This window comes from Corvus brachyrhynchos, unplaced genomic scaffold (genome assembly GCF_000691975.1).
Source record: "Corvus brachyrhynchos isolate BGI_N302 unplaced genomic scaffold, ASM69197v1 scaffold115, whole genome shotgun sequence".
Taxonomy (NCBI): Eukaryota; Metazoa; Chordata; class Aves; order Passeriformes; family Corvidae; genus Corvus; species Corvus brachyrhynchos.
This window is the reverse complement of record NW_008239553.1, coordinates 9,433,954-9,445,158: the sequence shown is the minus strand read 5'-3', so window position 1 is coordinate 9,445,158 and position 11,205 is coordinate 9,433,954. Positions and strand designations below refer to the sequence as shown.

General features: G+C 38.4%; 1 protein-coding gene across 1 annotated transcript in view; it reads left to right on the top strand.

The window, feature by feature from the left end:
* Positions 1 to 9,825, top strand: part of TMEM87A (transmembrane protein 87A) — a 23,233-nt gene extending 13,408 nt beyond the window's left edge. Inside the window, exons 12-20 of the mRNA XM_008639700.2 lie at positions 798 to 866; positions 1,909 to 2,017; positions 3,162 to 3,220; positions 3,437 to 3,540; positions 3,892 to 3,965; positions 5,144 to 5,205; positions 6,180 to 6,235; positions 7,464 to 7,494; positions 7,831 to 9,825. Coding sequence (XP_008637922.1) covers positions 798 to 866; positions 1,909 to 2,017; positions 3,162 to 3,220; positions 3,437 to 3,540; positions 3,892 to 3,965; positions 5,144 to 5,205; positions 6,180 to 6,235; positions 7,464 to 7,494; positions 7,831 to 7,872 — 606 coding nt within the window. The 3' untranslated portion in view covers positions 7,873 to 9,825. The remainder of the gene's footprint in view (positions 1 to 797; positions 867 to 1,908; positions 2,018 to 3,161; positions 3,221 to 3,436; positions 3,541 to 3,891; positions 3,966 to 5,143; positions 5,206 to 6,179; positions 6,236 to 7,463; positions 7,495 to 7,830) is intronic.
* The last annotated feature ends 1,380 nt before the right edge of the window (positions 9,826 to 11,205 follow it).

The following is an 11,205-nucleotide window of genomic DNA, read 5'->3' as shown; positions in this document are numbered from 1 at the left end:
AACAACCAGCCCAAATTCCCACTGCTCCAGTTTTGGAGGCTGTGGCTGGGGAAGAGTGTGTGAGTGGTGCTGCCACTGGATTCATTAAGTGCATCTCGGGATGTAGATTTCTGTTACTCTGTTTCTGGGATGAAGCATTTAACCTATCGTGTATTTGGTACTTTTCCAGTTTTTCTATGACACTGTGGCTCTGATAGCAAACTTGGCCCTGTCCATGATTGATGCCTGTATTATTTTGTGGATATCCTTTTAAAAACTGCAGAATGTATGACCTTATTCATAGTTTATTATTTCTGTCTTAAAAGGAGTAAAAGGTGTTTTGCTTGTTTCTGTTAGGACTTCGATAAGTTTATGATGTACACGCAAAGGCAAGTTTTGCCTTTTTAGTCAAGCTCATAGTTGAGTGGAGCTTTCAGTTTGTCCATGGATAGTGTAATAGATGTAATTAATACATGTCTAACAAGCTGGTTGCTAGTTTTTTGTGATGGAAGTGGCCAGAGCAATTAATGACAGCAATTGCTTCAGCAGAGACTCCTTTTAACAGTGCTAGATTGACTTAATCTGGAAAATTGCTTCTTGCCTTGCTGGTGGAGAACTGAGAACTGACAATGTGGTATTGTCAGTTCCTCTCTGTGCATTGGACTAAACTCTTGGTTCAAGCCCTCTGTTTCTGTAGCAAAACTTGGAAGTGTTGTGGTGGCGTATTTGTGGTTTCTCATAAAACAGCCTGACCCTCCTCACTTCTCTACTATGTTTTCTTTTCGGTTTGTTCTTATTGGCTCTCTCTTTGTCTCCAGGCCCAGAATGATCTTGCCTCCTTGGCTTTTATTCCCCTGGCTTTCCTAGATACTGCCCTGTGCTGGTGGATATCCTTCACTGTTTTACTTGATGGGGTGTGTTTTCTTTTGAATTTGTTTTTTTCAGTCTTTTCTTGGCTGAACTTTTTTTTTAAAATAAGATCCAAGTATGTATTTTTTTCTACTTCTGGTAAAGGTTACAGAAGTTCTGTAATTGAGTGTTCAGGTAAGCTTCTGCTGCCTACTGCTTACTTAGTTTTTGTTGAACTGGATGTGTCTGTGTAAAGCTGCTCCAGAATATAGTCTGTGTGTTATCAGTGTCTCATTGTTGAGTATGAAGGTAATTTGTTCTAGTGTAGCATGTTATGGTACCATAGTAGCAGCCTTTGAAGAAATGACTCAGTTTATGTTTTGGAGTGAAGGTTGTTTAGCATCACCAAACCTAAAAGTCTTTCTGAAAAATTTGAACTAGTCTTGAAGTAAGTGACAAAATGAGGCAGTGTTTATTTTTTTGGTGTCTTGACATACTCATTCCAAGCAACCATAATCTTGTGTGACTTTAGCAACTGACATCAAATGCTGAACTTGTGTATAGCAAAATCCCTGTAAAGTGGTATTAGTGAAAGCCTGTCACAAAAACTCTATTTAAAATGTGAATAGCTTGCTGCCCAGCTATGACAACCACAGTTCTCCCCTATCATGATGTCTCTCCTAACCACTTGTTTTGTCACTGTGGAAAAAAAAAATTGTGAAGGCACCCATATACATTAAATAGAGTTTAACTAATTTCTAGTTCAGATTTTACTTTTCATTTATCAAAAGCACAGCCGACACTTTCCTGAAGGAATGGGCCATAGTCCAAAATAGAAGTTTGGATACCATCTTTGTCTGACAAGAGTTACAGGTGTAGATGACTAAATAACATGAAAAGGACAGATTTTGCTAACTCTGGTACCTTTGTCATAGGATGAATCTTTCCTTCTACTGAGAATGGTGTAATTTTTTGGAGGGCCAAGTGTGCGATTGAGAGAGCTGTTGATCATAAGGTCTGTGTCCACCTAAGTCTGTGACCAGCTTGTCCCTTCAGAGACTTTTCCTTGACTTTCCATACATATTCATCAGCTTAACTCAAACAATGAAGCTGCTAAAACTTCGAAGGAATGTTGTGAAACTCTCTTTGTATCGGCACTTCACCAACACACTCATCTTGGCAGTAGCAGGTAAGCAGAAAATTATTCCAGTTAAGTAAAACCACTTTTCATTTCCATATAGGGCTTGATTTGGTCACTAGAGCAAGTTTTTAAGTTTGGTGACCTTTCTGTAAGTACAATCAAAATTCTTGGTATTTCTAACATTTGACCCGTTTCTAACAGTGGGTCTTTGCCAAGTGTTATGTCAATATTTCAGAGACAGTGGATTGTTACTCCTTATGTTAATAAGATCGGTAGTTCTATGCAGCTCCTCTAACACAGCACTTTAGTCCCACTTCAATCTGCCGGGGCAAAAGTTCATTATTATCTTATGCTGTTAACTTCACAGAGATACTTTTCAGCAAAATTGCAGTATCACTGATACTGTGGGATTTTTAAGATACCTGAAGATCAGAGTGATTCTTGGAAAAACTGTATTCTTAGATTTGTAACATAATACCCTCTCTATTCTGGAAGAATACAGATGGAATTTCTTTTTCCATTTATAGTAGTGATGAACTGAACTTCAAGAATAAATCTGTTGGTAATTCCAGGTACTCTTCTATCAATACAATGAGCAGAAAACCTCTAGACTGTGCTTCTTTATTTTAACAAACAAGTGAAAAAGTACATTTCTTTTGAACAACAGCTCTGATGAAATTCCATTCAGCACCTGGTTCTTAGTCATCTTAAAATACTTCAGTGGAGGGAAGTCTCTTCTAAAACTGTGCTAAGAGCATAGTTTGATTGTTGGAACTGTTGTGGGTCAAGATCTGAATGCTTAAGGCATTCAAGCAGCTCAGGTTGTTCAGTTACTTCGAGGTCAGCTTTACTTGTCAAGTGATAATGAAACCATGGTTTGAAGGCTAGATAAAAGTGATATAGGAATAATGAATAGGAATTAGGAGTTCGGTAAATACTTCATATTTCATTTATGTGTTGTGTCTGTGAAGAAACAAGAGTAAAAGATACAAGAGTAAAATATATGCCTAAATTTCTGTCTTAAGGTTGGTGCAATAGATCCATCTCTTGTTTTCCAAAACTATTAAATTGAATTTCAAGACTTCAGTATTCAGGTCTTTGATCTTTGTTTGGGAAACACCATCCTGTTAGTGGGGTATTTGAATTGGCATCTTTTGTAGTGATAAGCAGCTTGTTTGTTTGAATATTGCAGCATCTATTGTATTTATCATCTGGACGACCATGAAGTTCAGGCTGGTGGACTGTCAGTCGGTGAGTTTATATGAAATGCTTTCTACAGTTGCTGCCTCTTGATAAGTTTATATTTGGCAATGAGATTGCCATAAAGCACCACATGCTAAAATTCTCACTGTTGTGGGTAATGAGCCTTTTTGACAAATGCCTATAGTTCAGCCTTGGAAAGAGATGAGGATATGAAATTTCTTGCTTCACAACATTTTTCATTTGTGCTGCTGTTTTTCTTGACAGGACTGGCAAGAGCTATGGGTGGATGATGCCATCTGGCGTTTATTGTTTTCAATGATCCTTTTTGTTATCATGATTCTGTGGAGACCATCTGCTAACAACCAAAGGTTCAGCTTTTCTTACCTCTTCCTAAAAATACTGGATTTTAGGAATGCTTGTTTATTCAAAAAGTACTGGTGGGTCATTTTTATTTGCTGTACACTGATCAATAAGGATACTAAGCAGTTTGTGTAAGGAAAAGTAAACCTAGAGGAGTCACGTACATAAAATCTAGTCTGTTTCTGGTGGTCAACTTATTTAAAAAGAAGCGACTTAAACTTCGATTATGTAGTTTAGCATCAGTCTTAAAAACAATGAGCTTCACAGAACAATCAAGCCATGTGCATGTTGGGGTAATGGATCTCTTGGGAGACAAGAGATAGAGTTCTAAGACAGCTTTCATTCTTTCACTTCTAAAGGTTTGCTTTCTCACCGCTGTCAGAAGAGGAGGATGATGATGAGCAGAAAGAGCCAATGTTAAAGGAAAGCTTTGGTAAGAGAAAAAAATTTTTCCACCCAATTCCATTGTTGAAGACACTTCTGTGGAGGAACGTGTCCTGCTCTCTGGCAAAAATCTTATTACTGCAGGAAAAGCAGAGTCAACTGCCATTGATACATGGAGTTCTAAAGGAAACACTGGCTTTATGTTTAGTATTTACATTGCCTGTTTAATTCTGGGGTTTTCCATTGACTCTGAAAACGCTGCTACTGCTGTGGTTGCTTTGCCATGTCCAGTGGACTTTGATTAAATATGTCAAGTCTTAGGTTTTAATCCAGTCATGATGACAAGGGTCTCTTGCTAGGCAGTGGTTTAGTGTGCAGTTCTCTTTTAAAATCCCATTTAAGAATTTTCATTTATTATCTGTTCTCTGAACTCTGAAATCTTCATTTTCTATGTTAGGGCCTAGCATAGGAATGTCCAGTGTAAACACAGGCGTGAATATGTTAATTGATGAAATTGTCTGTTGTAAAACCTCTCTTTATATGCTGTGTAAAAGGTAGGGTCACATGTCTACTGCTGTCTGTCCACAAATCAGTTATGTTGGGACATATCAGTGCTGTTTGTCTTGTTTAGGAGGTGAGGAGAAGTGTGTCATCCATTAGGTGCATTTGGCAAAGCAGCGCGATCTGGCTGTCTGCCAGGCTGGGAGATGCACATTGCTTCTCAGCTTTTAAGTCAACCAAGTGGCTGGTGAGGAGTCAGTAGGTAAAATAAACTTTGGGAGTTGCCTGTGTCTCAGAATGATTGAGGCTGGAAGGGACTTCTGGAGGTCATCCTGTCCAAGTCCCCTGCTCAAGCAGGGTCACCCAGAACAGATTGCCCTGGACCATGTCCAGATGGCTTTTGAGTATCTTCTAGGATGGAGATTCCACAGCCTCTGGGAACTATGTCTGAATTCTATGCTGCTGATGTCTGGCTTAAATAAAAGGACTAGAAATTTATATTTTCTAGGTAAAATTGTAAAAATTCAGGAAAAACTAGGTACTCCCCCTGTCAGGAAAAAATACTATGAGCCTTTCAAAGGGAACGCAGTCTAAATCATTAGCTTGGCTAACTCTGTCTCATTGAATCTGAGGAAACATCCTGAATGAACACTCAACACTTTCACTTACAGTCTGTGAATAATTATAATTCAGTTACACAAATCTTTTTTCTTCTTTTGGCTTCAGAGGGAATGAAAATGAGAAGTACAAAGCAAGAACCAAATGGGAATGTAAAAGCAAACAAAGTTGTGAGTATGACCTCTGTACCTCAAATAATACAGATTCATCTCTTCTTTGTTTACTGCCATTAGTAGCACACAAATATACCAAGTTTTGAGCCAATAAATGGACGCTTTTTGGTTTGCTTCAGAGTGTGAGTGAGTCAAAGTATCATAAGATAACACAGTACTTCTGAAAAGAAAGTAAATACAGGTTTCTCATGAGATTTCCTGTAAGTACAGTGGTGACTTAAGAGTTTAGTCTGTTCTTTAGGAAGGTTTCTGCAATTCAGTATAGATAGAACTGTATAGTACAATATTCTGATAGGGATTAATACATTATTTTAACAAGTTTTTTAGTCTGAGAGGGAGGCTGAGCCATGTTTTAAATAAATTTCCCTCTGTTTTTGAGATCTGTGATTCATTACATGAATGGGATGATGTGTATATTTTTATGTACCTACCTAAATACTTTGGGTGAACATGCATTTTTTCCATGTGACTTATAAGCAAGATATTTTCACTTTCATCAAGGAGGCTGAAAATACGTCTTGGACTCTTTTCATGGAATTAATGCATAAATTTAAAAGTGGAAAGAACCTGTAGGAATTCATTATAATACCAATCATATTTTTTTGTCATTAACATTGTTTTTCTCAAAGGTTGGTTGCAGCTGTATACTACTTACCTGAGGACAGATAACATGCAAATCAAGCTTTTCTATTTTGGTGGGGGGAGGGGGCTGTGTGTGATGGTGAGGACTGTTACAGAGCTCACAGAAAGCGGGTGGGTTTTTCTTTATTCTTTTTTTTTTTCCTCTTGGAATGTGTTTTCTCTAATCCAGAAATTAAATTGAAGTGTTTTTCTGTTTGTTTATAATTTTTTAACTGACATTATAAATACATTGGTTTTTGTCAAGTAGGTTGAGAAGAAAAAGGCTTGCATATTGACAGCATTGTGGGAAAACTTGACTTTTGTGTTCTGTTTAATTTCTGTACTTGTAGCAAGAGGATGACCTGAAGTGGGTAGAGGAGAACGTTCCTTCATCAGTGACAGATGTGTGAGTATTTTTATAGTCACAATAAAGGCAGGTTCCTTGCCCACAGAAATACATTAGAATGCCTCGTAACTTGTATGCTGCACTTCCATGGGCAGAGGTTGGGTTCAGCCTGGCACTGGCCTCTGACCCCTCAGTGTGATTACACTTGGCTGTGTTCAGTCTGCTGGGGTTGAACACAGGCTGACTTAAGGAACAGTCTTTTGGAATGTGAAACCATAGACTGGTTTGCACTTTACTAAAGGTAAAACAATATAAATAAATCCAGGAAACAAGGAACAAATAAACCCTCTTTCTAGTGCTCTGGAAAGACCTTTGAGTATCTTGCTGAGTGTAAACCATGGCATAATGTAATCCACTTTTGAGCTTTATTTGGAACATCGGTTGTCATTTGTGTGCTTATGGTAATATAGTCAGCTGTATACACTGTTTGTATCTCTTCTGCTTTTAATAACTTCTACATGCTGAAAGTGTCAGCGCCTGTGTCTACATTTTTTCATAACAAAACCAAAGTTCATAGATTAATTGTGTTCACAAATTTGAACAGGTAATTTTGGCAGAGGATCTGGATTGAAGTACAAAGCTTTGCTTGAACTTAGGTAAAACCAAAAAATTAGGTGAAGTTTTAAGAGGAAAAAAAAAAGTGCATTTTCTCAGTTGAATTTGGTTTTCCCAGTTCTAATACTTAGGTTTTGAAGACTGATAGGATTCCTTAAGAGAAAAAGGACTAGTCCAGTGTAAGCTAGGAAAGGGCACTTTGAGGTGATCTGCTGCAGTTTTTTCTGTTTCTGAGAGTGTGATCAGGGTTGTGAATAGCCAAGATCCCCACAGATGGAAGATCTATTGTAGCTGGGAAGGCTGAAGTGCCAGTGGAACTTGTTTGACTTCTGGGACATGTTTTTACAACATGGTCCCATATTGTAAATGTCTTCAGGGCAGTTCATCAGTGTTCCTGTATGAATGAAGCAGTTTATTTCATGGCAACTTGGAAATTGTTCAGTTGGTAATGAGAAGCGTGACAAAAAAGAATTTTAAAACTGTAAAGGTCATTGAGGATACTCCTTGGGCTCTTCCTTTTTTGTGTGTCTTTCTCTAAGTTCTGCTAAATTGAAAGATCTGCCTTCACTGTTTCTTTTCTGTGCCCTAAAAAGCAGCATAAGGTTGAAAATGGTTGTCAATATGCTCTTACTATGTGCTCTAATTATTTTAACTTTTTTCCACCCCACTGCAGTGCTCTTCCAGCTCTTCTGGATTCAGATGAGGTCAGTAAAGAAATCTTGAGTTCAAATTAGTCTTTCGACATGCCAGAGGAGTCATGAGTCAGATGAGATAAGGTCTTGGCTTATTAGAACTGGACTCTGTGTCAGTGCAACAGCAAAATGCTACAAGGGGGGAAGGACAGTGGGAACAACCACGATACAACTTGGTAGAATACAGATATATTTTAAATATGTATTCTAAAATAAGGGGTGTATCTGCTGTGTAAGTTGGACTCCTGATTTAAAATGCATATGAGTGTCATTTGTTGTGAATGTGCATTTTCTGAGTAATGTAAACCTACTGGGGAAAATGACAAGATTGGGTATTTTATTTTCCAGGAAAGAATGATTACCCACTTCGAAAGGTCCAAAATGGAATGAAGGAGTAGCTTTTTCTCTTGGAAGCGGAGACACTTCTTTTAAAGTCGCTTGGTGGAGCAAGTGCATCCTGCTGATTTGTCTCTTGATCTCAGCCTTGAAAGTTTGATGCTTTAATGTCATGGAGGGTGTCTTGCTGTGGAAGAAGTTCACAAGGACATTATAAACCTTTTGGAAATTTGAATTTAAAGTTGCTGCAAGTTTGGATTTTTAAGCAATTTACATGTGTACTATTCCAGCACCTTCTGTAACTTTTCAAATATTTAATCTGTGAAACTAAAATTCCTAATGTCTGCTTGAGGAGTTTATATTTCAATGTTACAATTGACATTTAGAGGTGAACTGCCTGTACCTTTTTGGGGGGAGGGTGGGGACAGATAGAAATAAGCACTGAAGAAACAACAGACCCATTTTCTGGTAGATACAACTGCTGTTGTATGTCATGTGTCCAATGTGCATGAGAGAGTTTAGAGAGAAGCTCCTGTCGATGAAGAAAATTAAGATGCCAGGAGGGAAATATTTGGAAAAGTTACAGTGATACGAGTTTTTAACAAAATCAAGTGCAATTTTATTCATAACACTGTGTATGAAAGATTTTCTATTTTAAATGCCATTGACCTGTAGGTAACAGCTGCCTAAAGCTAACACTTGCTGTTGTGGCACATCTCATTGCCGGCAATGTGGTGGATGCCTGGAAAAATGATTTGCCCCTACCTTTCATATGTTGCATGATTTAATTTAAAAAAATATCCCAACAAATAAAACCACCAAAACAAACATCACCAGAGCCACTCCTGCAGTGCTCCACACGTGCTTGACTACACATGTTAAGCAGATATTAACTGGATGTTTCAGTAGAACTCTTCTCCCTTTACATGTAACATCTCCCACCAAGAAGCTGGCACTCCTCTATGAGAAGAGGCATTGCTTTCTAGGGGTGGAAGCACTGCCTACCTTACTTGAAAGAGGATTTATGGGGAGTCTACAGTGCTGGGATAGTTCTGTTCCCAGTGTCTGCTTAGAATCGCTTCCCATGTAAGTGATTTGATGGTGGGCTTTCTTGTCCCATCTGGTCACTGTGGCCAGGAGGTACTCTGAGATCACTGTGTTTCAGTCAAAGTTGCAGGTTCCTATTCTATATAATTGCATTTTGTTTCTCCTTTTGAAATGAAAAAGAGCTTTTGGACAATGTTCTGTTTTTTGCTTGGCTGCAACAGCTAAAGTTGCAATAACTTCCTCATGGAAACCTGTTGTGGACTGTATGACAAAAGCTCTAATTTGGGTTCATAACCTTTAAAACTGATGATTAGGTGGCAAGCAGCAGCTGGATATCTAGGAAGCAGATGTGGCTGCTGCTGGAACAGCATAGATTGTCAGATTTTCTTGTTCTTCTCTCATAGCTATGTCAGCAGAAGTGAACATGTGCCTGTACTTCATTCATTCCACTGTAAGGTCTGGTAGCTTAGCTGTAGCTGCTCTTTATCAGCAATTCAAGCTGAAACACAGCACTTTACAGTACAGTAGCTGAGGCACAAGGACATAGTATCTTCTGCTAGCTGTGCTGTGGGGGCGGCAGATGGACAGAGAAAAAAAGCTGTGGCTATAGCACCTCACTGCTTCTGCAAGAGTTGCTGGAGCTCTTCTGCTATCCTCTTTAGGCCACAGATAGAATCTTTAATTAGAAAACACTTCTAATTTGCTATGCTTAATGGATATAGGTGAAAAAAGTATTACCTCCATGTCCTTTTGGGGAGAGGAAATTTTGTGAAATAAAGCTACACAAAGCTTGCTATTTAATGCTTTTTTTTGGTGGTTCTGTTTTAATTTTTAAAAAAATCCTATTGTTTTGGGTTGTTTGGGTTTTTTGAAACAAATAGGTAAAAATGTTCTCTACTGGAAGCACAAAAGTTTGTATGTACTATTTAATAAAGGCTAGGTAAAGAGTAGAAAGGCTTACATTGTGTCCTTCCACTTTCTTACTCCCTGTTCTCTCACAAGTATTACCACCTTCACAAAGCTGCCTGATTTTACCTCTTTAGTCCATGGTATATATAATGCAGTTATATCCAACAGTTCTTTTATTTTTCTTTTTAAGATTGAAGATAAAGTGGAAGTCTGTCATTTGAAAAGCTAATGGAGATAGGGCAAATCATAAATTTCTGAAAAAAAGTAAAAGAACGAAACAGTTTCCCTAACTGTATTCATAGTTTAATTAATAATTTAAAAATAAAATAAATGTAATAGCAGTGTGGTGCTTTCAGCCTCTGACTACTGGTGGTCTTAGGCAATCCTTGCAGCTTTCTACCCTTCCATTCTTGTACTCACTTCAGCATTATTTAAAGTTGTCCAGAATTCCGTGGGGAGCTTGTTGACCCCTTAGTTAGCAATTTTTGTTTTTTCACTTGTTTAGCAGAGTTTCTGTATTGTTGGAAAGTAGCATCTGCTTCCTAGGCTAGAGCAAGCATGTGCTGGGACTTGTTTGCAGTCTGTGGGAGAAGTGTGAGAGCCCAGCTCCCACAGAATTGTGCAGGCTATGGCGTCATTGCAGGAGAGATAGCAGTGGATGAGATGTGAGTGAGGAGCAAAGGGCGTCTGTGCAGTGTTGCAGCAAGGTGGCCTCTCCCTCAATAGCATGTTCGGTCAGGTACATTGGTTCTACTGAGGGATCTTTGCTTTTTCTGAAACCTGATTTTGCTCCTAAAGATATATTGGCTCCAGGACTTGGAAAAACTCAGAAAAGCTTCAGCAAGCTAGCTTGCTAGAATGCTTGTAACCAAAAATCCTGCAGGTTGTTACCATTCACTATGTAGTCAGGGAAGACAATTCAAATTTATAACCATTCTTCCAAAAACAAACCATGCAAAAGGGAGAAAAGATCTGCTCTTAGGTCTGAGATCAGCAAGAGTTTTTTAAGAAGCTGTTCATAATAATGTTCTACTTGCAGAAGAACTAAATGTCTGATAGGAGTTATTTTAGAGCTCTTGTGCCTGGTTAGTTCTGTATGGATTTGTTTGTTTTGTTTATTTGTGAGAAGTAGCTGTTGGAATTGTAGCATGTATGTGCATACCATATGGAAAACTGGAAACAGTGAAGAAGATGATGGTGACAAGATGTCCCTGCTAGGAACTCCAAAGGAGAGACTGAGTAAGAGATCACATGGAATGGTAAAGAAACACAAGAGGCTTGATAGGCACAGAGTGAGTCAGGATCATAAGACCTAGGGAAGGTTATGTTTATCTCGTTCTGCAGATGTAGGGGTGCCTGAGTTTGTGGGCTTTATTTATCCTCGTGTTTACTTTATATGGCATTTTATGTTGTATGCTACTGCTTAAGATC